The sequence below is a fragment of the Alosa sapidissima genome, chromosome 16 (assembly GCF_018492685.1).
Source record: "Alosa sapidissima isolate fAloSap1 chromosome 16, fAloSap1.pri, whole genome shotgun sequence".
Classification (NCBI taxonomy): domain Eukaryota; kingdom Metazoa; phylum Chordata; class Actinopteri; order Clupeiformes; family Clupeidae; genus Alosa; species Alosa sapidissima.
The window spans coordinates 33045051-33071650 of NC_055972.1; the positions used below are offsets into that span (position 1 = coordinate 33045051).

At 39.9% G+C, this 26600-nt stretch overlaps 1 protein-coding gene across 1 annotated transcript in view; it reads left to right on the forward strand.

Moving 5' to 3' along the window:
- Nucleotides 1-26286, forward strand: part of eif3s10 (eukaryotic translation initiation factor 3, subunit 10 (theta)) — a 55987-nt gene extending 29701 nt beyond the window's left edge. Inside the window, exons 11-22 of the mRNA XM_042066020.1 lie at nt 1408-1593; nt 1825-2172; nt 3876-3980; nt 4677-4790; nt 4977-5099; nt 12933-13086; nt 15974-16155; nt 16252-16337; nt 16422-16903; nt 16991-17126; nt 17606-17766; nt 25654-26286. Coding sequence (XP_041921954.1) covers nt 1408-1593; nt 1825-2172; nt 3876-3980; nt 4677-4790; nt 4977-5099; nt 12933-13086; nt 15974-16155; nt 16252-16337; nt 16422-16903; nt 16991-17126; nt 17606-17766; nt 25654-25832 — 2256 coding nt within the window. The 3' untranslated portion in view covers nt 25833-26286. The remainder of the gene's footprint in view (nt 1-1407; nt 1594-1824; nt 2173-3875; nt 3981-4676; nt 4791-4976; nt 5100-12932; nt 13087-15973; nt 16156-16251; nt 16338-16421; nt 16904-16990; nt 17127-17605; nt 17767-25653) is intronic.
- The last annotated feature ends 314 nt before the right edge of the window (nt 26287-26600 follow it).

A 26600-nucleotide genomic window follows, 5' to 3' on the forward strand; every position in this document is an offset into this window, starting at 1 on the left:
AAACAATAGGGCCTTGCGCCCTTCGGTTCTCGGGCCCTAATAATGAACTAGATGTACCGCAGAGTGGTACAAAATATAACCGCCGCCCAGTCCAGCACATGTTTTCCACAAAAATGTCACGCTGAAAGGCATATATGATTCTAACTCTCACTGAATTGCACACTCAATTCTCACTGGTATCTGCTAGACAACAAGTACCAAAACATGATTAGTTCATAGATTTCACATGTAAAATACATTTTATACAACCCCACCCCCATCTTGCCTGTTCATAATTCTGAGAAATTCTTGAATTGTGTGCATGTGTGCGTGTACATGTTTATGTTTGTGTGGGTGGGTGAGGGTGTGTGCGTGCATGTGCTTGTGTGTTTGCCTGTTTATGTCCCTGTGTGTGTGCATGCATGCGTATATATGTCTACTGTATGAGTGTCATACGTAGGATTACTGTGAATGTATGTGTGTGCGTGTGTGTCTGTTTTTTTGCACATGTGTGCATATGGAATGGGTTTACATGACCCCTGGAGGCAAACATATGCAAAAAATTGGTCATCCTAGGCCGTACGGTTCTCAAGATATTCATGTAAAGCAAATGTGCCATTATAGAGTGGAGTATATGTTAGGGTTGGGCCAATGGACGATGTCATCATCCATTGTGATCCGTCATCCGAATTCACGATGGGAAGCAACCATTGTGATGCCACGCCCCCACATGCGATACGCAGTAATTCTATAGACTGAGACTCTGCTTTAATATAGGCTAAAACAAAAACTTCCCTGGAAATGAAATTGAGCCTAGAACGGATGCATATGCATTATGCAGGTACTTTAAAGCCACAATATGAAGTATTCAAATTACTAAATATGTTGAGCCACTAGTTTTAATGCAGATTATAAAATACTATACATTATTAACTAAATGCACTTTATATGAATTTCAATACATATGAAATAGAAACATATGACAAGCATCATTTTCTGTGTGTGTGTGTGGAGAGAGTCAAGCAGAATCTAGGATGGCCACTGGTGTGAATGATTACACTACAGTATATTCAATTGTGTAAATCTCCCCTACATGAATTGCTATCCACTTTCATCAGGCCATATATTTATCATTTGCTGTTGGCTATGTAATGTTATGTTTTATGTAGAAAATTCTACATTTATTTCTGTACATCATCGTCCATCGCGATGTTTTACTGTACACATCGTCAAATGCCAAATAAGGGGACATCGCCCAACCCTAGTATAGGTCCATCAGATGGTCACCCATTTTAAATGGAACATTATTCTTTCAGTACACAATCTCTGGCCCACAGTTTCACAACAGATATTCTCAGATGTCCCTATATGTACTAATACAATAGAATTGATGGTAACGTTTAACTGAGGTTTTTTTTCTTTTGTTAGGTGCGCATTGATCACACCTCTCGTACTCTAAGTTTTGGGTCAGATCTGAACTATTCCACAAAAGAAGACGCGCCTGTTGGCCCGTTCCTCCAGAACATGCCCTCAGAGCAGATTAGGAACCAGCTCACCGCTATGTCTTCCTCTCTTGCCAAGGCCATCCAAGTCATCAGGCCAGCCTCCATACTGGTGAGAATACGTTGAGCTGTATAGACATACATTTGTTTCTTCAAGCATGATAAAAAGCTTAGATATATTATTGATCCTGAATAAAATGCAGAACTTTCTTCACTGCTCATTATTCTTTTCTATTGGTCATCATTACTCTTTTTGTTTCTGGCAGATTGCATTTTTTCAAATGTATCATACATGTACCATGAATATATTTGTACTAAATTCAAACATACTATTTTCTGACAGCAAGAACGAGAGGAGCAGAGCCAACAAGCCATTGCAGCTTATCTGAAGAATGCTCGCAAAGAGCACCAGCGCATCCTGGCCCGCAGGCAAACCATTGAGGAGCGCAAGGAGCGTTTAGAGAGTCTAAACATTCAACGTGAAAAGGAGGAGCTTGAGCAACGGGAGGCTGAACTGCAAAAGGTGCGCAAAGCAGAGGAAGAACGTCTACGGTTGGAGGCCAAAGAACGAGAGAAAGAGCGCATAATGCAAGAGCATGAGCAGATCAAAAAGAAGACTGTACGAGAACGCCTGGAGCAAATCAAGAAGACTGAACTGGGGGCTAAGGCCTTTAAGGACATTGACATAGAGGTACATGAAGTCCATTTTTTTTTTTTACACATTTATAAACACATGTTTGCTGCTTAACCTGGTTTTATAGATATCTGGATATGACTTTTCACTTTAGACATGACAAAAATTGGTCTTAAGTTTTAAGTTAAAAGGGTTAACACAGGGTTCCATACAGCGTTACAACTAGGGCTGTCAGCATTAACATGTTAATTGCAATGCGATTAAAGACCAAGCATAATTTTTTTTTAATTGCGTCCCGCCAAAGATTTTTAATTTTACAGTCACTTGTTCTGTTATCAACTATTCTCTTTGACTGCTACTATTTTGACCCTTAGATGCACCATTTCTTGTTCTCAAACTGCCAGACACCTAGTAGGCCTCTGCCTGCCTTCCTCCTGTAGTCATGAAGATAATAAACACCAACGCAGTTCTGAAAAAAAAAAAAACCTCCCTCTCAGCTCTTTTATTTTACAATATTGATTTACAAATAGCCAATTCACCAATCACACCATGGATGGGTGCTTAAACAAATGCTAGCCTACTCTGTGCATAGCCCTAGGCCAGCGCTTCAATATTGCGCTTTTGTGCCTCTGTTTGGAGCGGATAGGCCACCTTGAAGGTGCCACTCCGTTTCGTAGTGCGGTATGGTATTCTTTTCAAACAGCGACAGCGTTGTTGCATATCAGATACAAGGGCTTTGCATTTATGAAACCGGGTAAGATGAACGCAAAATTTTCTTTCCATTCCTTTTTATAGGCCCAGCTATTTTTCTCCCAGCTAACTCCTGTAGTTCGCTACTCACTCTGCATGCTAATATTTCTTGTAGACAAACAATACACATTATAACATTGTCATGAGATGTGTCAACCAAAAAGCCTATTTAACAATAAAAGTAAGACTTTATCCAAAGAAGTAATTAGAATAAGTCAGGCTCCGTGCATCAATGCCAAAATTATTGTAGCCTAGGGCCTTGTGTAGTAGTGCCCACATTTACTATTCACAATATTGAAAGGGGAGATAAAACAGAGTTCATCAAGTGAAATGAATTCCTCAAGTATACCATCAATGGGCCCATCCCATACATGGTTTATTTTTTTCACAAGTTATTTTTTATCCATTCTCTGATTGGATGCGTGTATGGACTAATAGACCATCCATCGGAGGTGCATTTAATAGCAGTCTATACTCTGGCCCACCAATTATTGGCTAAGAAAAATACAGGCCCGCGGAACATACTTAATGGAGATGGACTAGACGCCGATAATCAATCAACATATAGTTTCAAAGCAACCAAACTGCTCTTTCCAGCCTGGTGAACCAGCTTAAAGATTTTTTTAGAACAAAATGTTGGGAACCATTTTTATGAACAGCTACATTAATACAGTGGACTCATTTTAACTGTAGGTAAGAAATGAGGCTTTAGGTAAGAAATGACATGACCTGTGGTACTCCAGGTGCGGCTCTAGCCTTCATAGAAACAATCTGGTAAAGGACCTACTGACCGCTTGTGTGTGTTTTACATCCCATTTAAGCAAGGTGTTTGAAAGCCCAGTAATCCAGTTGTAAAAAAATGTTTAATTAAACAAATTGGATCAAAAACTCTGGAGACTACTGTACTTGGAACCTTGGAATCTTTCAGGAAAGGAAAGGAAATCCAGTTCTGAAAGATAGAAGATATGATGGTACACAAAAGTGTTTACATGTGAACATTTTCTGCACAGGATCTGGAGGAACTAGACCCAGACTTCATTATGGCCAAACAGGTGGAACAGTTGGAGAAGGAGAAAAAGGAACTTCAAGAGCGTCTTAAAAACCAAGAGAAAAAAGTAAGAATGGTCATGTCACTGTTGCAGTAACTTATTATGGCCTATTAAGTTGAGCTTAATATGAGCTACTCTCAGAATATTTGATCCTTCATCAAACATTACCCCAGAATAGATACATAAGGAACAACCTTAAATTTAGCTTGTGTGTCAGACATGCTCTGAAGTAGGACTATTTTGCTTGAGTGGTAATTGCTATGCATATAGTGGCTGAATGACTAAAGAGTTTTTGCAAGTATGAGAAAAGGGGATAATATATTGCCCGACGTCATTGTCAGAAATGAAGGTCTCGTTTTATCCGATAATGACTAGCGAACAAAACATTATCCTGCTTTTACGGTCACTTGCCTAAATGAGAAAACACAATATGTTGGTCACTGTTTCAAGGTCTATTTGTGTGTAAAACATGAGTTTCAGATGTTCCATAGCAATGTGTACTGCTTGCTGACTTTCAATGAAATTCCATTACTATAAGCAAAGAGACTACTTGAATCCAAAGCAAAAAATAGATTGGACCTCTGAAGGCCCATTCAAGTTAATGGCACTTAATGCTGCATCCTGACAAGCCATATAGGTTATATATGTTGCTAGGTGACTGGCACGCTGGCGCGTCACGCTGCTCTGTCTGGCATCTTGTTTTTGTTTGATTTAATTTAATCTTTTATCTATTATTTAAATCTTATTTTTCTTTTGGTAAAGATTGACTATTTTGAGAGGGCTAAAAGGTTGGAGGAGATTCCCCTCATCAAAAAGGCTTATGAGGAACAGCGCGTCAAAGACATGGAACTCTGGGAGCTACAGGAGGACGAGAGGGTGAGAACATTTCAATTTTGAAAGATGCATGAAGGCAACAGAACACTTTTTTTTTTTTTTTTTTTTTTAAGTGTTGCCATTCTACTGAGCAACTTTAGCCAGCAGATATATTTTAAATGATCATACGGTCAGGTATAAAAATCGTGTGTAATGGTAAATCTTTTTTGAATGATTGGTGTCCTCCAGATCAGCAACATGAAGATTGAGCGGGAAAAGGCCCTGGAGCACAAGCAGAGGATGTCTAGGATGCTGGAGGACAAGGAGAACTTTGTTTCGAAGATCACAGCTGCTCGAAGTTTCATCTATGAGGTAAAATGGCTGAATTTCAGCCCCCTCCCCATCTTGTTATGGCCTGAGCACAGGGGGTGCAGGGTTAAAGCCTGCACAAGAGGTGCAAACCCCTATTGTTTCTATAAGAGTTATTATTACGGTAATTTGTCTCCATCTGCCGTACTTCGACTTTTTTAGGTGGTTCCCATGGGCGAAAAATTAAATTTGACGGGTCGTATAAAGCACTTACGGACAAAGGCTAGGCCCTGCATGTGGCCCAGGGACCCCCTAGCGCCCCCTTATGTCACAGAGTCTTGTGCTTGGCATATAGTTTTACGTACACACAAAATTTGGTAGGTGTCTTTAACTCGAGACGAACAACTTTCAAATGCACACTGGGTTAGCCACGCCTAACAGGAATTGAGGTAATTGGGATTTCATGCATTGTAACACACAACCAATTTTGAAATGCTTCTCCTAAACCAGTGATTCCCAACCTTTTTTCCTAAGAGCCCCCCTTCACATCTAACTATGGATGCTCAAATTCAGTTCAAATTAAAAAAAAAAAAAAAAAAAACCTTTATATTTCACATTTTTCACACACTTTGACTCATTAGATTCATGCTAACTCTTTATTATGATCTTTTCTTTTGATAAACTAAGGACTGTATTCACAAAGAATTTTAAGGCTAAAAGTATCTCCTAACTGACGAATTTAGGAGCAACTCCTAAAAATAATGGGCGTGTCACTCATAACTTAAGAACTCCTAATTTATTTGACTAAGAGTAATTCACAAACCATTTTAGACCTAAAAGTAGCACCTAAGTCTGGGACAGTCAAGAGGACTCCTAAGTCACTAAGACCTATTCACAAACAATTCTTGCTGCTTTTTGTGGCATTTCATGTTGCAATGTTTTGAAATGCACATGCGGCTACAGCTCTCAATCAAGAGGGAATAATTGTGCGTTGTAACTAAGGGATGCAATAACGCCACCAATAACAACCAAAACCACTCATTGTCAACATGTAAAATAAATGTAACGTTTCATTGAAAATCAAATGAAATTGTTTCTCCTATTTACAAATGTAGGCTATGTATCTTCATACAGATTATGTAAAACATGTTGCAAAGATACCTCATCAATCCGCAGTGTATTTCATTATGCTACTAGGCTATTTGCTCTTTATTAATTTAGGCTATTTATTAATAATCGTCCATCCTTCACGGTACTTGTAGCGCACACATGCTCACCAGCAAAGACCAGTCACTTGTCACTCATAGTCGTAGGGGAGGTTTTTGGCATCATTCCTGCGTTATCAGCCAATCAAGGTGGTCGCTTCGATCAAGATCGTGCATGAGTAACAACTTTTAGTTTAGGAGTGGTCATTTTTCCTTACTAAGAGTAGGTCTGAGAGGCTTTGTGAATGACTTAAGAGAATACTCCTAGCTAAATTATTTTAGTGCAATTGTGGTAAGATAAAAGGCTTTGTGAATATGGGCCCTGGTGGACATCGAGCCCTTCTTGGTTTGGGTTATGGGTTTTTGTTTTTATTAGCTGTCTCAGATAGATAAGTGGATGTGGACACAATTTTAACAATTTGAAAGCAGTCAAAGTCGGACCCCAGGTGGGAACCACTGTCCTAGACGATTGAAAGAAAGAAACGAGTGCATGCGCAACTCTTTGGAAAATATATGGAGTTCACCAATGTCTCTGGTCATGTCTCAAAATTAAGCTGCTAAGAATTCTGCATAGTCAGCAATCTCTTAATTTGCATCATTCAGCAGTTAGTAATTGAACATTGAATGCAGTTTTATATCAATGATTATGTATTGTCATGGTCATAGTCGAGTTTATTATATAGCACAATTTTTAAAACAACCTGTGGTTGACCAAAGTGCTCAAATAAATATATTTATAAATAGATAATAGAAGACAAAATGAATAAAGACACAAAAAAGCACAACAGGAAAATAAAACTAAAATAATATGCACACACACACACATACAGTGGGGAGAATAAGTATTTGAACCCATGCTAAGGTTGACTAAAATGCTCATTGGGTTCAATGCAAATCAAACCAGCTAATAGGCTAACTGAAAAACACACCATGCCAATCTCTAGGTATGGTGAAGGGTATGTGATGTGGGGCTATTTTAATTCCAAAGGCCAAGGGAACTTTATCAGGATGCATAGTATCCTGGATCCATGAAATAAATGGCCTTTAAAAATAAAAAAAATCTGCCTGCCTCTATGGGAATTTAACATAGGGGTCAAATACTTATTGCCCCTGTAATTTAAGGAAGAACATTTATTTATTTACGATACATTCACTAAGAAAATTGGTGTCCTTAAAGGTTGGATTTGTACTATTTGTTTTAATTAAGGCATTAAGATCAATCTCTAACAGATGTTTTTATATGTTTCTTTTTAGTAAACTTTAGCATAGGTTCAAATACTTATTCTCCCCACTGTGTGTATGTATGCTCTATATATATATATATATATATATATATATATATATATATATATATATATATATATATATATAGTTTATTCCACACTTGATAGCATATGTTATTTTAACTTGGCTTTAAAAGCACCATTACATTAATACACAGGATTAGATGTTAAAATCACTTGTGCCAAAATCCAAGGTAAAAACACATTCAGAAGCCCCTGCTTCTTAACTTTAAAAAGCACACTACCCACAAATCCGCCAACAAATGGTCACAAACACAATACAAATGGCCCAGCAGTATATAGTATGCGGCAGGTCATTGGGGTTCTCAAGTGGGCACCCTCATTCACCGATGTTTCGTTAAGTTAGGCCCACGACACCTCATGAAGGCTTAAACCAGCGTCCTGGAGACACTCACTGAACCATCACCATAACAAACGCTAGCCAACCGCCATCAACCCAGGCACAGCCCATCACAAACACAAAACAAATTAGCCAGTTAGCTTATGCCCCATGCTGCCACCATATTACCACAACAAACATCCAAATACCCTTAACCAACCTAGGCATGGTCTAAGTTGGCTAGGTTGGTCCGTCCCGTTGATGCGGACTGAACCATAAACCATAAAAAACCTTAGCCAAGTACCATCAACCTAGGCACAGTCCATCACAAACACAAAACAAATGAGCCAGTTAGCTTACCTTAGCTTGCGCCCCAGGAAGGGTAACTTCTCCTTACCCACAACCATTCGCTTGCCCGTTCTGCTGCTAAAGACATGTTACTAACCACCTGCCTTAGACTTTGACCACAAATGCCCAATTCCGACAGCAAGCCAATAGCAGATCTGGCCACAAACCCACGTGCACCGATTTCAATGGGCCTTAATCGTGCACTCCAACCTCGCTTGGCTGCCTCCTCTGCTATTACAGTGTATTTAGCTCTCTTCAGCTCATTGGCCTCTTCCACTCTGTATTCCCAAGAAACAGTGAGTTCAATGAAGTAAACTATCTTCTCTGAATCCGACCATAGAATTACGTCGGGTTGTAGTTTAGTACTCACTATGTGGAGGTACCATCTGCTGGCCAAGATCAACCTTCATTTCCCAGCCCGCCCCATTTTTCAACTGGCTGGTTTTACACCTGGCCTTCACGGAACAAGGTTTATCCCCCTGACGTACAAAGTTAATTTGCCTTACCCCTTTACTAGCTGCTAATGAATCGACTTCTCTCCTTTTATCCTCTATTGCCGCTGCCACACATTTCAATACCTGGTTATGACGCCATGTAGACCACCCCTGGGTGAGATTTACCTTGCATAGGACCCTGATAGGATATGGTGGAGACTGCACACACGAGCAGAGTATGCATTTATCATCCTCACCCAACCATTGACTTAAATTCTTGGGAGATAGGTGCTACATATGATGTGCTCCCAACACAAATCTGATCCTACCAGCTTCCATGCCCCATAGATCTTTCCATTTAATCCGTCTTTTTTCCACCCCTTCCCAGTTCACCCACTGCCCTTGTTTTGCCTGCGACACTGCCTTAGTACATCTTACAGCCTCCTCCTGTCTACGCCCACCCCTAGGACCCCCCTGCCCGTGCTGCACATGGCCCATTATATCCCTATGCTTCAATGCTGATTGAGCTTGCTTAACTGCCTGTTCTGGGTTCCACTTCCTCACTGCATTAACTGTGAGTGCAACTTTCCTCACCACTGGGTCCTTGGACTGAGTAAGAGTCATTTCCAATCTAGCCTTGGCACACTTAAATTCCTCTGTCAGACTAGATATTGGCAACTCTACAATGCCCTTCCCATACAAGGCTACACTGCTTAAGCAGCGTGGGACTCCGAGCCATTTTTTCCAACCTCTCTACCTTTGACAGAGGAACTTCATAAACTGTCAATGGCCACATTAGCCGAGGCAATAAACCAAACTGTAAACACCACAGCTTGAGCTTACCTGGCAGCCCTGACTTGTCCATTTTTGCAATACCTTGCCTAGTGACCTGTCTCAAGTCTTCAACCTGTGATTTATCACTAAGGCTTGCATCATACCACCTTCCCAGACTCTTCACTGGTTTCTCCACACTGCAAAAAATGAATTCTAAAGCCCTAATGATGACCTCCATTGCCATTGTAAAAGCAGTTGGTGTGGATCTAATGTGAAAAGGCAGGTTTTAGTGTTCTTGTGCAGTGTGTTGAAACTCCACTGACTTAACATCAAGTTAAACCGTTGCCAATAAAGAGAGAGACAGTGATAAGATTGAGCATTTACGTTTTTTTTTTTTTTTTTTTTCCATTTAAAGACATACGGTGAAAACTGAACAAGTACAAAATACAAAACATTCAGTGTGTATTCTATGCAACAACATAGTGCAACTTTGTTGCTTTAAAGTTTAAACAATGTATATTTTCCGTTAAGCAAGGCATAAAACGTTACATTGTTAGCAGTTACTGTGGTAACCAATAACATTGCTATGCAAACTACGATAGCAAAGTCGCTGCTAAGATTAATTCCTAACATTGTTTTAATTATATCAACCTAGTGTTGAGATCGTACAACATACACATACAACAATAAACGTACGCCATTGCCTCTAAGAACTTGCACAGCAGCTTTATCAAGATTGTGTCTCTTGGCTGTCTGTCTGTTAACCAGGTTCGGTTTATCAATGAGTATTGACTTTAGAACGTCCTTGTCAGAAGACGTATAGCTATCGTCTTCACATTTAAATATCAACAAACAGATTAAAAATGCAACTGCAACACAGTTGTCAGCCTCTTTAATTATAAAGAGAATTAAAAATAATTGTTATCAAATTATTTTTGTTTCAAATAATAATTTAATAAAGGAATTAACTATAAAAAATAAAATGGAAAGATAAATGCCTTAATGGAGAAGTTTGGTGTGATATTGACCTAAAGTGTGTTGAAGCATGATACCGAGTGTGAACTTTTGTCTCATAGCTCATCTCGGCTTGTCCCCTGTACATTTCGAAATCTGGCGCTAGTTAGCCGATGCTACCAACAGGTTTTCGATGGGTGTGCCTCTGGCATCGGCCTAGCCATGCAAATAAAGCACTGTTTTACACCATTTACGAGGCTCAAAGTAGCTCCACACTTCATTGGTAGACTTCTGAGGGCCCTGACATTTAAAACGAGACATTGAGAACTTTGAAAAAGCACTGGAAGTTTATTTACAAGACGAGTTATACCTACCTACCTTCAGGAAGTGTATCGTTTAACGGCATCTTGAATTTAGTCACGATAAGTCGAGCGATGAGTACGAATGAACAGGTATGATAAGGGATCAGATTCCAAAAATAATTCCATGGTAATGCATGGATTCCAGTTGCTGCTTAAAATATGTATTGACTATGTATATGACAACAAATTATTTTTCGAATCTGGTCCCTTATCATAGCTGTTCATTTGTACTCGTCGCTCAACATATCGTGACTAAATTCAAGATGGCGAGCAGCTGCATTTTGCACCATCTGAAGTCGGGATAGAGTGGACTGACACCAAAATAGAGTTGCAGTAGTCCTGGCGGGATGAAATAAAGGTATGAATCAATATCTCAAAGTCTTTGAAAGAAAACAGTTTTGGCTTTACTTTTTTTAATATGTTTTTTTATATGTTACTTCAAGGTGGTAAAAAGATGACTTGACAACAGCATTAATCTTTTTCTCCAATTTAAAATCAGGGTCAAGTAGAAAGCCAAGATTTCTTGCATAAGGTTTTACATATCTGGCAAAAGACCCTAGTTCAGTAATTGCATTATTTGCAGCTTCATGTGAACCAAAAAATAGAATTTCTGTTTTGGATTCATTCAGTTTTCAAAAATTGGTCGACATCCATTGTTTAATCTCTTTTAGGCAATCAAGCAATGGGTTTAGAGCACCAGAGGAACCACATTTAAATGGGAGATGCACAACTGTATCATCCGCATAGCAATGATGGGATATACCGTGCTTTTTCATAATTTGACTGAGTGGTGACATGTACAGTGAGAATAAAATGCAACTAAGCATTGATCCCTGTGGAACACCATAAGATAAGGGGGCAGATAAGATCTTCCCTCTAAGAAGGAAGCAAACCATTTCAGTGCAGTACCTGAAATTCCAATCCAGTGCTCAAGGCGCTCTAAAAGAATGCAGTGATCTACAGTGTCAAAGGCGGCGCTAAGATTTAGCAGCATAAGTAATGCACAGTTCTTTGCTTCCACTGATAGTAACAAGTCATTAGTGACCTTAATTAAAGCAGATTCCATGCTGTGTTTAGGTCGGAATCCAGACTGGAAGATGTCTAACATCTCCTTCTCTGTTAGAAAGGATTGGAGTTGTTGAAACTCCCATGAATGAATGTGAAGATCATGTTAAAAGTTAGATGGCAAAAACATAAATATGTAGGTTACATACCTAATGTCACTAAGCTGTCAAAGAGGCTACGGAACCCTCTACGTACTTTATCGCTAATTAAACTCAGGTGACTGATATAGCGCATAGCCATAGTTGCTGTTAAAATGCCTAGCGCTGGGAATCTAAACATTTCAACACCGACATGTAGCTTAACATCTTAAACTTTTGCGTGTTATGGGGGAAGACATGCAATTTCTTGAAGCATTTGGGAACACTAAATTAATTGGAAAATAATTCAGAAAGAGTCCCTGTTAGATTAGCTTCCTTGCAAATGTCGTTGTCCATGACCTGGCAGTTCTATATGGCAAACGGTTTTAACGTACCTTATGGCAAACCGCCTACACTGGGTAAACTTGAAAGCAGAGCTTACCATTGTGTGTGCATCCATGGCAAGCTGTTTTATCCTTTAAATGTAGGCTATTATGCGTAGGAGCAATGAGATATTGATAGTAAATTGAATATAACAGTTCAATTTCCTGTTCAAATTTGTCATCAATAAAAAAAGCAATTCATGCTTTAGACCATTTTAATTTAAATACAAAGTACCGGTTCAGGCACCATTACGGCACCGGCACTGTTTTAAAAGTATCGATTTAGCACCGGTACCGGATAAAACCCAAACGATACCCAACCCTAGGCGTAGTAGAGTATGATGAAAGTGATGGTGGCATCATGCCCACATCATAAGGACATTTTCAAGAATGACTTGGAATATTGTAAATTTAAGAATGGCGGGGCCCAAAAAAAGACTGATAGCTTGACACCGGTGTCCACTTGGAATTTAGTTGGATTGCACAATAACAATTAATATTTAATAAACTGTGGTTAATACATGGTGCAGTCTATACACTGTTGTGTTTTTTTGCTTTTTTTCCCCCTGCTTTTTGCACTGCTCTTTATTCTTATATATTCCAAATCAATTGTGGTTGATTAAGTGAAATGTATGAATTTTTCTTTCCTCTTTCCTTTTCAATGCCTTTAGGAGAAACTTAAACAGTTCCAACAGCGCCTGGTTGAGGAGCGAAAGAAGCGCCTTGAGGAAAGGAAAAGGCAGCGCAAAGAGGACCGACGTAATGCCTACTACCGTCAGAAAGAAGAGGAGGCCCAGAGAATTCACGAGGAGCAACTAAAGAAAGGTAACATTGACCTCGCCTTCAATGCAGTGTTCAATACTAGTACATACAGTATTATCTACACCAGGGGTTTTCAACTGATTGTGAACCAGGGACCACCTTCCAACTAATTAAAACTTAAAGGAAACAAATGAATGCAACGAGGAAAGACGTCTCAAGGATTAGGGATGTATACACTTTTATCACAAATACTATCACACAAACGATCACAATATGTCATGATATTTTTGACAATAACATTATAAGTGACTATACTGGTTTCAGGTCCCTAACAACCGTAGTCAAGAACGAACTCGGAGGACAAGCACTAGTTTGTTTACACGGACAGCGCATAGAAAGCAAGCTGGCTGAACTTGATGAAAGATGAAGACTAAAAGCATATTGCCTAAATAGTTAAATGTAGCCGAGTCTGGATTGTTTTCATCTAGAGGTGTAGCGGGTTTACCTATGAAAAAGAAACTGATGTTTTACGGAAGGTAGGCTAAACATTTGGCCAGTCACTGTGAAATTGGGTTATGCTAGGCTAGGGCTTCGACTGCACAAACAATTAGTTTAGATTTGGATTTAAGTGAAAACATTACCTACTCAAAGGCTACATAATGGCAGGGGTGGGAAATCATTTCCCCCAGAGGTCAGAGGATAATTACTTTGATAAAGTAGCCTATGCTTCTGGCCACACATTGAACGATTGACTGAAATACAATGCACAAAATGCATTGTGCTGGATGTTAACTGATAGGAAAGAAGCCTATAGATACATACATGACTGATTTGCTAAGATAGGCTACCTATCCCAATAACGTTACTTGCAAGCCCATGTCTACTTTCTTTAAACAATCTACTCAAATGGAGTGTCAACTTTAACTTTAGGCTACCCTGCATCTTGTAATTTTCTTGAAAAGTAGGCTAACGTTAGCCTCCGTTAAAAGATATGTTAACGTTACTATTCTATTTTACTTAGCCTACATAATTTCAGTTTTTCCACTTGAGCATGAAGATAACATTTGTGGCATAACTTCGTAACTTCAATAATGCATGCTTCGTATCCAAATGTCTAGCCTATTAATACTTAGGCCCAGGCTTGGAATTTCACCATTTTAGGGGCAAGGCCACTTGGCCTTCAGTTGGGCATATTTGGTGGGGGGCACAAAGACCACATGTCAGGGAACCAAGGCCAAAGTTAACTATACAGTAGTAAGCTATTGTTGTATTAAAGTTGTAAAGTTGTATTTAGCCTATTCACAGCAGTAGACCTGCATCACTGTATGAAACATCACAAAAACATGAAACATGTCATATTACAACTGTAAATCATCTGATCATCTAATATTTACAGATATCTAATTAAACACATTGTAAAAATTAAAGCCCAAATTTGGAGACAACATGCATGTCGAAATTTGCTGCAAATTCAAAACTGGATTACTCTGGAACAGCTAACTGTATAGGGGACTGCTTGACACCTTTTGTATTCGGTAAGGTCTGCTGTTTATTCTGATATATGGTTTGTCATGTGTTGAACGAAGGGTTCGAAGTGAAGTATTCCACCGAGATGAATGGGTAGGGACGGAGGTGGGCGCAGAACCTTCAGTAGAATTTATGATTAAATTGAATTATATTATTTACTTTTCTCGCGAACTGATCACAGCAATTAGCAGCTAACATCTTTTAAAAGCTGAGAAAAAGCTCTTTCATGTGATGTGATACTTGTGATGTCTGTGATGAGTAGGCTACTTCACGAGTAGTTCAACTGAGAAGAATGGGTGAATTTGGATGCACTTTATTTCTTGCCGTGCGCTGTCACTTTCTCTGCTGTGTAAAAGACTAAATTAATTTGCGCTGTGAATGCTAAGATTATTTTGACTGGCCATAGGCTAAATAAAAATCGCTATTAGTCGGACGCAAAGCAGAATATTGAAAGAAGGGGCCACCGTGGCCTGTAAACCTCTGATTTTCAAAAATTCCTACCCTGCTTAGGCCTATTTGAAGACAGAGCAATAACCTACTTTATTGACGTTGTAAACATTTTTAGCTTTGAACTGACATCACAAAAAAATTAGATGTCTCCAGTACTGCACAAAGGAAATTCAGTCTGCTCTTCTCTGCCAAAAGTTAATTCAAGCACCTTGCGTCTTTCTTTCAATGTCTTGTGATAAGGCTCTAAGTTTGCTTGTCCTCTGAGTTAGTCTTTAACCACGGTTGTTAGGGACCTGAAACCGGTCTATATGAAAATAGTGCTATTTACCACAAGTTCCTCAGTCACCTGTACCAGGTGAAGACATGAAACCCTTTTTTACAGGGATGGTTCATGACTGCACACATTGGGCAAAGCTTTAGCCAGTTACTTGACATGAGCAAGATTTAAAGTGCAGTCAGCGAATGCTTAAATTTATTAACAAATGCTTTTGTCCAAAACAACGTAGTGGTAGCTCACCCCTTCAGTATTCCCAGAGAGTTGTTTTGTTTTTGTTTGTTTCCAGTTTTTGGAACCTGGGCTGCCTACAAAGCCTTTTTTTTTTTTTTTTTTTTTTTTTTTTTTCATTGTACTCCCGGTATGGGCAGCTAGCGGATTGTGAGGAGATGATTTGTGAATGTGATACAATTATGGCAGTGATACAGTTATGGCCTTGAAATCGCGTACAATTGCTAACTGCACCTATAAGTTGATGAGAAGGTCAAAATGTCTGTTTCAATTGCCCAGCCCTAATGAGATTGGTTTGATGCTATTGCTTGGGTTTCAGGTTAAGAATAGTTTAAGTCTAGACCAGCAGTGTAAACTTGCTCAAGGTGTGAGTTGTAAAACTCAAGGTGTGAGTTGAAGTACCAGGTTTGGCAGGCTAATATTTGTGGAAAGATACAAAGATGTATGGCTTTTGTTGTTTTTTTGCAGAACGTGAGGAGCGTGAGCGCCTGGAGCAAGAGCAGAGGGAGGAGGAGGAGAGAGAGTACCAGGAACGTTTACGAAAGCTTGAGGAACAGGAGAGAAAACAGCGAGCCCGCCAACAGGAGATAGAGGAACGTGAGCGTCGCAAGGAAGAGGAAAGGAAAATGCCAGAGGAGAAACCCACCAAGGTAAACAACCTCGTGTTATTTACACATGCTCACACAACATTTCTTGTATACCTCACATGGTAAATTGGCTTAATTGCTCCTTTCCCCTTTCTACAGGACTGGGCAGAGAGAGAAGATGGTGGAGGATGGCGAAAACGTGGTGAACCAGGAGAGTCAGAATGGCGTCGGCCTGTACCTGATCGGTTAGTGGTTTAAAGCACATCTCTGTCTTCAGGCAATATGTAGCTGTGTGATCCATATTTGATGCAAAATATTTAACTTTTTAGTGACTGGAGACAGGAAGGCCGTGATGACACTGAGGAGCGTGAACAAGAGCCAGCTGTCAAGAGACCAAGCGATGTACCCCGTCGCATGGGCTCAGATGACCGCCCTCCCCGTCGTGGCTTTGATGATGATAGAGGGCCCCGTCGTGGCACTGATGAAGACCGTGGACCTCGAAGGGGCCTGGACGAAGAACGTGGACCCAGGAGGGTCTTTGATGATGACCGTGGTCCTAGGCGTGGCCTAGACGATGAACGAAGCCTTCGCAGGGGAATGGAAGAGGAGCGAGGGCCACGCCGGGGCTTTGATGATGACCGAGGACCTCGTAGAATTATGGATGAGCCCAGGGGCCTCAGGCGTGGGGCTGATGATGACTGGGGTTCAAGAAGGGGTGGAGATGATGAAAGGGGAGGCCGCAGAGGCATGGATGATGCTGGGCCACGTCGTGGTGATGATCCTAAGCCATGGAAACCTTCAGGCAGGCCAGGTACAGGATCCGTCTGCAATGGAGGTGTTATTTTGCCTCACATTTTATCTGTATTTTCACCTATTAAAGTCCTTTTGTTTTTGTCAGGTGGGTGGAGAGAAAGAGAAAAGGCCCGTGAAGAGAGTTGGGGACCCCCTCGGGATGAAGCTGGTCAAGATGAAGAGGAGCCTGATCTGGAAGAACGCCAGGAGAGTGAGCGTACTAGAGAGCGTCGACCACCCAGGTTTGCGTAATTTAAATCAAAAGTCCCCTGACTGATTACCGTATTTTCCGGACTATAAGTCACACTTTTTTTCATAGATTGGCTGGTCTTGCTTATTGGTTTAATATTGTTGCCAATGAAAAGTCATTGTCCTACACCATGAGTCTCCAACACGTCGCTCTCAAGCTACCAGTTGCTTGCCAGAGGCTGAAGCAGTAACCTACATTTAAACACAATTGTTGCTGCCAGGCATCAGCCTACGAATTTTATAAAAAAGTAAATCATGCATAATAAAAAAAAAAAAAAATCCATTTAGGCTATTGTAGAGCTCTTTGGCTTGTATTCCTTTAAGTGGCAGACCATATGTCAGAATTGTAGGCTTGCAGTACCTACAGGCTTACCATACTGACAATGAACTGAACAGACTTCTAAATCGTGATTTGTGGGTACTGAAGTAAAAGATTGTTGACTGAACAATGTGTGTTTGTATGCTTGTGTAGGGAGGAGGGGGGAGTTTGGAGGCGTGGAGGTACCTCAGAGGAAACCAGCAGCTGGAGAGATTCTCGCCGCGAGGATCGCGAGGAGCGCCAAGATCGTCGTGATGTCAGAGACCCAAGGGATGAGCGTGAACAAAGAGCCCCTCAAAGAGAGAATGAAGAAGGTGAGACTTAAGCACTGCCTCACAAGACATTTCATGGTGCTACCTTATGGAAATCTGTAGCTTCCATAACCAAATCTACAAGGCTAAGGTATGAGCTACACCAGGCGCGTAACTGAAGCGCTCCGTTCGCGACGTGTAAAATCCATTTTAAATTAATGGTCTATTTTTTTTATTTTTTTTTTTCAAACGTACGCACCGCCATCACATCTGGTGTAGCTACTTCCATTGATTATAGTGGCCGCTAATTGTTGCAGCAGACTCTACGCGAACGGAACGCTTCAGTTACGCGCCTGGTGTAGCTTATACCTAAGCAAGCAGCATTTAACATTCAATGTTGTCTCATAATGGTAAAATGGCAACTGCTACATTTGTGCTGATTCAATGTTTTACAAAGATTTTTTTTTTGCCCTTGTTGCCCCCTTGTTATCCACAATACTTCAGTGCCACTGCTTTAAAGAAGAATTCTGGCTATTTTTTTCACTTAGATCTGTTTCTGGAGGTCACCGATGAAAGGGGGAAAAAACAGTTCTATCGTAACTCCCCCTATTTCCACCGGTCCCGTATTTCCACCGTCTTGCGTGTATGTGTCACTTAATATCCATTTCTATACAAACCAAGACAGCGGACTCCTATAGAAACGCAACCACGCACAACATAGGTGTATCTAAATTAGCTATGTACCAAAAATGACATTTTACCGTGACTCGAGGAGCTGTAAACAGTGTTGTAAGGCTGCGTGTACACAACCGCTTGGAGCTCCAGTGGAATTTTAATTTCACGACGAGAATTCTCGGTCTAACCGTCCATGTGCCGTTGAAACGGTGTAAATAGGCGACCCATCAGGCCAGCACTATAACTCCGAGCGTGGTAAACAAAATCGGATATTTCAGGCAGTAAATGCTCCCGTTAAGAACCAAACCATATTTTGTTCAAATCTACACAACTATGGCTACTGAAAAATGTAAGGTTCATTTAGTAAATGTTATTTTGAAGTGTTAAAAAACATCGTTGTTTTAGAATTTCTGAACAAAATATTTCTAAATTTTGCAAGTTCCTTATTTTCAACTGAACTCAAACATAATGAAGATATGGCATATTTTGTTGTTGTTATGCACTAATTAATGATATGTGTACATTTTGTAAATGAAATTATGCTGTAGCATTTATTTAAATTTAAAGCGATTTATATTTCTGAAGAAAACATTGTGTCAAAACTGCTAGTAACTGGTTTGCTTACGATGGTATTATTGTACTTAATTGGCCAGACAACTCATCTGACCTGAACCCCATAGAGAATCTATGGTTTAGTGTCAAGAAAAAAAATGACACCAGACCCAATAATACAGATATCCTTAAAGGACAAGTTTGGTATTTTACACTTAAAGCCCTGTTTTCAGATAGTTTATGATTAAATAGAACGTTTAAGATTGAAATTTGGACACATGCTGCTGTCCTGAGAATTTTCGGTTTCTGTGGTAGCGCCCCCCCCCTCCTCCAGAACGCTGCATAGGTGCACTGGAACAATCCTTCCTAAAACGCATTAAACTTTCGATTACAAAGACGTGAAACTCACCGAGTGGTCAGGGGTGTTCACTGATATGCTCACACAAAAATCGCTGCAAAAGATTCTTTCCCACAGGTTTTATCGTAGTTTTTGTCCAACTCCATTGACTTGTATTAAATGTGCTGTGAGGTACGGGTATTACTCCGCTGCCGGAAACGGATATGGGGTTGTTTGTATTCTTTCTGTAGTCTTATGCAGTTGGTATCGTAGGCTACTACCTATGGCTACCAAATTGTCACGTCCAACCATGGCTAATGCTAAAATGTCTTGAAACTTGCACGATGTGAATGATGGCCTACGTGAATCATTACGTCTTCATCATGAAAGTTCCACAGCCAACGTACAGTACGAAATCATGTAGCCAAATTATTCATGTAGGCTAGGGTTAGTATTAGGCTTATGATGTGAACATGACAGGTTATGGACATAACAAATAAGTTCATTTTCCGCCTGTTACAAATGTTACGTTACAAAATGTCAACCTTACCCCAAGTTCTTCCAACTCTGTCCCAGGAGGTAATGTGGGAAACGCTGTATTTCTCAGGCGAAAGAGCATTTTGGGCGATTTCTTTCGACCTCCAGCGAAGTTCAGTAAAATGCAGACCGCAGAGACACAGTGATCAGCTTTCTGCAGATTCTCAACAGGTGTGCTCACATCCAACACCAGAAATTCCAGCCACAACTTTAGCCTTTCTGGATCGTTGAAAGGAAGTCTGTGACAACTTTTTTGCTACGAATTTTCCCGCAATTCGGAACTGCACAAAATCGCCTCATTTTTAGCTGTCTGTTGCAAAATACTTCAACAGCGATCTTCTGCTTCTTCTGTGTATTCAATGAAATGCCAGTGGTTTGCTTGTAATTTGCAAGAAGGTGTAAGGTGCATTATCGCCACCAACTGGGCTGGAGTGTCTATTATTCAAGCTCTCAACGGAAGAATGTACGGGTGTGAGGCGTTTGGAAAAATAGCTCCACAGTTTTACAACGCATGATAAACACCTGTTGGAAAGCATCTTTTGCAGCGATTTTTGTGTGAGCATATCAGCGAACACCCCTGACCACTCGGTGAGTTTCACATCTTTGTAAACGAAAGTTTAATGCGTTTTAGGAAGGATTGTTCCAGTGCACCTATGCAGCGTTCTGGAGGAGGGGGGGGCGCTACTACAGAAACCGAAAATTCTCAGACCAGCAGCATGTGTCCAAATTTGAATCATAAACTATCTGAAAACAGGGCTTTAAGTGTAAAATACCGAACTTGTCCTTTAAGGTCGCTATTGAAGCAACCTGGGCTTCCATAACACCTTAGCAGTGCCATAGGCTGATTGCCTCCATACCATGTCACATTTATGTAGTAATTTGTGCAAAAGCAGACAGAACACGTATTGAGTGTATAAATTAACTATTTAAGATTAGTCAGATTAGTTCATTTATTTTCAAAAGGTCAACATTTCTAGATTATAACCTCCTTATTCTAATATTTTGAGATACTCATTTTTGGTTTTCATGAGCTATAAGCCGTAATCAAGATTACAACCAAAAATGGCTCGGCATATTTCACTTTATATCGAATGAATCTAGAATATATGAAAGATCCACTTTTTGTTTTCCCAATCAATATACACTGCTACAATTGCTTTCCATTGTAACTATGGGCGTTGCAAAAGAATTTTAATCCTATAATAAAACGTGATTAATTCTGATTAAAGATGCAATTGGCAAGTCTGACAGATTGAGGGGACTTAGCCAAAATGTTTAATGTTTACAACTCTCATGCCCCTCCCCCACTACCACCCAGCACCCTCTCATCGAGTTTGTGCTCGTCAGTACGCATCAGACTGTGATTGACAATCAGATCTCACACAGCCCTGCTCTGATTGGACCAGAAGAACCAGGAGCTATGGATTTTTGCAAAACAAATAACAGGCTCTAGGTGGAGGTAGAAGTGCTGATTTATGATGTTCTGTCGGAGCATAGTGTCGGTGTCAGTGAATAATTAAATAAATCTTGCCAACTGCAGCTTTAACTATTGAAATTCAGCGATTAAGTGAAAATTAATCATTTGACAGCCCTAATAATAATAATAATCCAAATTCACAGGAATATGCAATTGGAATGGGAATGCTGGATTGAACTCATTGCTGCCTTTCCAGCATGTACACAGGCAAATGTATTAATAGCACAGTTGTTTTGAGAGGGGAAAGACTGTATCGGATTGGTATCGGCTGATACTCAATGTTGTCATATCTGTATCGTATCTTGCATGAAAAAGTGGTATCGTGCCATCCCAAGATGTATCTTCAGGATACTGGCACGGACAATGGCATTAGTGCCTAAAACCAAGCTTGCTAGCTGCTAATGCTGAACTGGTGTGAGCCACAGTTTAGTATAAATTCAGTTAAAGAGTGAAAAAACTAAAGGCCAGTTCGTAGTGTAGTCACAATACCAAAATTATTGTTTTGATACAAAGTAAAGAATTTCAATTTTTCACCCAACACACCCACCCCACCACCTTGGCGCCATCAGTAATATTGAATATTGTGTGATCATTCACACCAGTGGCAATCCTAGACTCGAGGGATGTAAAGGTACTAGGGGTGTAAATTGGAGCCTTCATGACTATTTGGTATGATATCGATTTCTTAAGCCAATTATTTGATTATTTTCGATACTTCAGAATTCCCCACTATACGATTCAATACTCAATATTTTTACATGATAACTATTAAGTTTCAAATGAATCAATTAATAAATAATTTGCCTTTTATTGAGAATACAGAAACAGTATTCTATTCACATAATGTATATGTTACACTATAGCAGTTGTGCTCAATGCACTGCAAATAGAACAATTACTGCAGGTAAAAAGAGTAAAATAATGTGCAATCAGATAAATTGTAATAAGAAAAAATAAAAGTCTAATGCTTACTGTGCAGGTCTAGTATGGCCAATTAGCCTATTGACTGTTAAAAAAAAAAGACAACAAAACAAAGTCTGTCCTCGGAAGTTATGGCTACTCTGCACTCATCACACCCTGAATAACTTCATTACAAACTTTCGTGTAGAAGTTTGGAATGTAGGACTGAAAGGTTGCCATGAGGGATGTTGTACCTTAGCTCAAGAACTTTGAGCAGATATCTAAAGCCTTCGTTCTGGCCTTGGTGATGTTTTTTGCTCCTTTTGAAGTGCTTGACAACTTTTGAGGAGAAAAATGTTGTCAGTCATGTGGCGGGCTTGAAAGCCTGTGCTCTTTCTTGACAGTTACCATCAATACCATAGCGCCTTTTCAGATTGTAGTCTTTTGAGTAAAGCTTGAATGGGGGGGGCATTAGTTAAAAGACTACAATCTTTCAAGAATCTTTCCCAAATCTTGTCAAAGTTGTTTGGTATAAGGAGGCCATTAGCTTGCGTTGCTTCAGTCCAACGTTGTGCAACGTGAGCTGAATTGTCAGGTGACTGTTTTCCCAAGATTGCGCCAACCTGTATATGTGAACGGTATGGTTTCTAAGCTATCTTTTTAATAAACTGTCTGTACACTTACAAAGTTCTCAATGCTTCGGTTTACATGTAGGGCCCCTCATTATGCTACCGTGGAAGTGTGGTGCTATTTTTGAGCCTTGTTAGTGGTATAGAAATAGCGATTTCTTTTCACTTTGCGTGTGCCCCGAAGACTAGTGTTAAACGCTTATTAGCGGTTTGTGGTAAAACTGGTCATGTTTGATTAGCATCAAAACATATCCCAGAGAACGGACAAACTCGGTACACGTGTTATTAACCCCTAGGTTCATTTTGCACTGGAATTGTCCTTTAAATTCGGGACCTAGCAGTTTGAATAAACAAACAATTCAACTGCACTGTCCCGCATTGAAACAAGCGACAATTCCACAGACGGTCCAAAGTGGTGTTGCACGGTGCACTAATACTACAAAAGTATCACAATACCCTGAAATGAAAAATGTCACAATACCTAATTTTATTAGTATCGATACTTTTAAGAATGACCATGTTCTTTTGAAGCAACATGCGTACGTTCTAGTGCCTCCTCCCTTAGCCTGTGGCTGTGCGTCTTTTCTCCACACACGTATGCGCAGCTGTCGTGCCATAAACAGCGAGACATGGCTGCTAGTTTTAAGTGATGCTACGGTAACACACAATTATAGGCTAATATCAAGTTGATTTGCTCACTTGCATCTCTCAAGTTTGTGTTGCTAACCTATCTAGGCTATGGGATTTAGGGCATTTAGACCTACTATTGGGTTTAATGTAATTTAGAAATAGGCTACGCAACCTTGGCAAACTTAGAGAGCTCCTTGCTAACTGTTCCGCTAGCTCAGGTCATGTGTCATTCGTGTTGTACTCACTAAAATCATTAATGAATATTGCAAGACACTTATCTCTTCTATGATCCAGAAAGATTTTCTTCGACTTGTTCGTTTTTTGAACATTTATTTTATCTAATGACAGAGAAAACATAATGAATTGCATCCACATATCCTTATGCACTATGCGCAACTATTAAGCACTAGCCTACAACCGTGTGACTGAAGGCTAACCACTCACATATTTCTTAAAGTGACAGGCACTCAATTACACTTACACACCACCAATGTGCACTCAGTTAGCCCAAAGTCCTTTTAGGCAAGTCCCTCCACTCGGCGGCCATATGGCAACGCTTTTAGGGCACTCGTCGGGCATCCATCTCGGCAGAAATGAGCGTGCGCAAGGCTTCACGACACCAATCTACTGCAATCTTGCTCCAGCGGCGAGATCACAACACATGATTGGCACAATGTCTTCACAACACGCCATATTATTGGCTCAATGTATTCACAACACAGCACATGATTGGCTCAATGTATTCACATGTCAACGTTTTGCCGCGGAAAGGGTGTGATGTGCGTAGACAACTGCCATATTGGCGTTACAAACTAAGCCTACGCGTTTCTATGGAGGATTTTTTGAGTGCTGTGTCATCACAAAGTCTCAGGTTAGCCCTACACACCACATTAATGATATGCCTAAGTGTAATAGTTTAAAAATCAATGTTAAGTATTCAAATTACTGAATATTTTTAGCTACTAGTAATTATGGAGATAATAAAATACTATAAATTATTAACAAAATATATACACTTAATATGAATTGGAAACATATGACATAAGCCATCATTTTCCGTGTGTGTGTGGAGAGAGTGTCAAGCAGAATCTAGGATGGCCACTGGTGTGAATATTCAAACTATATTCAATATTACTGACGAGGTGGTGGGGGAGTATCGAAATCGCAATTCTTGACTTGGTATCGGTATCAAAACAATGATTTTGGTATCATGACAGCACTAGTCCAAAGTATTCAACGTGTTTGTAGCAGTTTATGAATGTATAATTTTTTTATGTTGCTTTAAATAGGCACTGCATGTTTATGTGGTAGGCATGTTGCAAAATAATTGTATGCAAGCAAACTGCAGCTAGAGGCAGTCTCTGTATTGTTGAGATGTGATGTGCTTTAAAGGGGAACTTGGCAACTATTTCAACGTAATAAACCCGTTTAGAAATCATTTGGATGGTTAAATGACCTGTTCCGGTGAAAATGTTGTGTTTCTTACCTTGTAACATCCACATTGTCTGCCGAACTTATGCTAACCGTTTTGCTAGCTTGTAAACAAATCCATGTGCTTTATCGTTACCTTTTTCCACAGTTTGAAATAGCATAATGCACAATTTCTCCAGCAGAGGGGGAAATCCTGCCAAGTTTCCCTTTTAATCTTTCGTTTTTCACATCCAAACATCTTTCTCAACACAGCAGTCACTTGTATGACTTTCTACTCATGTGCTCTGATTCAGTGCTGCACTGTGTGAGATGGGGAGTAGCCACAGTGGCTAGAGCAACAAAAGCCAGTGTGTGCTTCTTTTAACTATATATTTTGCATTTCTTATCCAAACACTGTCAAACTTGGCACTGCACTCACTCGTGCCCTTAGCAAGACACCTGTCAAGTTTGGACAAACTGCTCGAGAGATATGCAAATATGAGACACACAGACAGGCAGATGTTCCTGTCATTAATAGATAGATGGTGGATTGTGTCATTTGATAATTCTTTTAGATCTAATTATATAGATCAGGGGAGATTTCTTATCTGTATGTTTTTTTGGGGGGCATTTCAAATATTTCAGTCTTCCGTTTTTGACTTCTCAGGAATATGGTGCATTACTGCAGAATTGTATGGGTGTCTGAAGCAATATTTAGATGAAACAGTCTTTTAATTTCGAAATTAGAATTGTTGTACCCAGACAGTGCTATAGATTTTCATATAATTTACTTTTACATATAGGTGGCTCCTGGAGAAGAGGTGGGGATGACAAACGTGAGGAACGTGAGGCTCCAGCCAGACCACGAGAGCGTGATCGTGATGTGGAAAAGAGCACTTGGCGATCAGACAAGGAGAAAGACAACCAGCGTCGTACTAAGAATGAGATAGATGATGATGGATGGACCACAGTTCGTCGTTAGGCCAACACACCATTGTTGCTTACCATCCTTAGTGTGGCTTCAGTGTCAGGAGTTTTCCTCAATCTTTAATTTTTCACTGCTGTTGCTGTGGCACTCATTTACAAATTAACAGTATAGATTTGCTTAACTCTGCATGGAAACTTAATGTAGTAGCTTCTTTTCCAGAAAGGTTTTTATGCAGCTTAGTGTTGAATTTAAATCATTCCTATCTTGTGCATGTTTAAAGTGTTAAATTGCTCTCGTTCAATATACCGTTTGTGATGCATTTAATTTGGGAGTAATGCATTTTGAAATTGAAATAATAACCCAGATCCAAGTTGTTCTTGATTGACTACAGAAATATTGTTTCAAGATCTTTCCTTTAGATATTACATCTCATTTCTAGCTCGCTGCCCTTGCAATTGCATATCTTGTTGCATTTTAAAGGGGGGAAAAATAAACTCATTGAAGTCTGCCCTCTCGTTTCTGTCTGTTTACTATGAGGAGCTAGGACCCTATAATAATAGGGCTTTCTTATGTCTTAATTTGTATGTCTAGCTATGGAAATATGAGAAACCAGAATGTTTGGGGAATATGGAAATTTTCAAGACTAGGCTACTTGAAAGTATTGTGTGAAAATATTTTGGTTAGTTAGAAGTTCAATGTTTGAAAGACAAGGTTTGCAAGTCCGTGCAGGCCAAATGTAGGTCATTAGAAAGACTAGTGTGCATGCAGGTAAACTCCTTTGGGAAACTGAGAAATGTGTTATTTGCAAAATGTTCATACAAT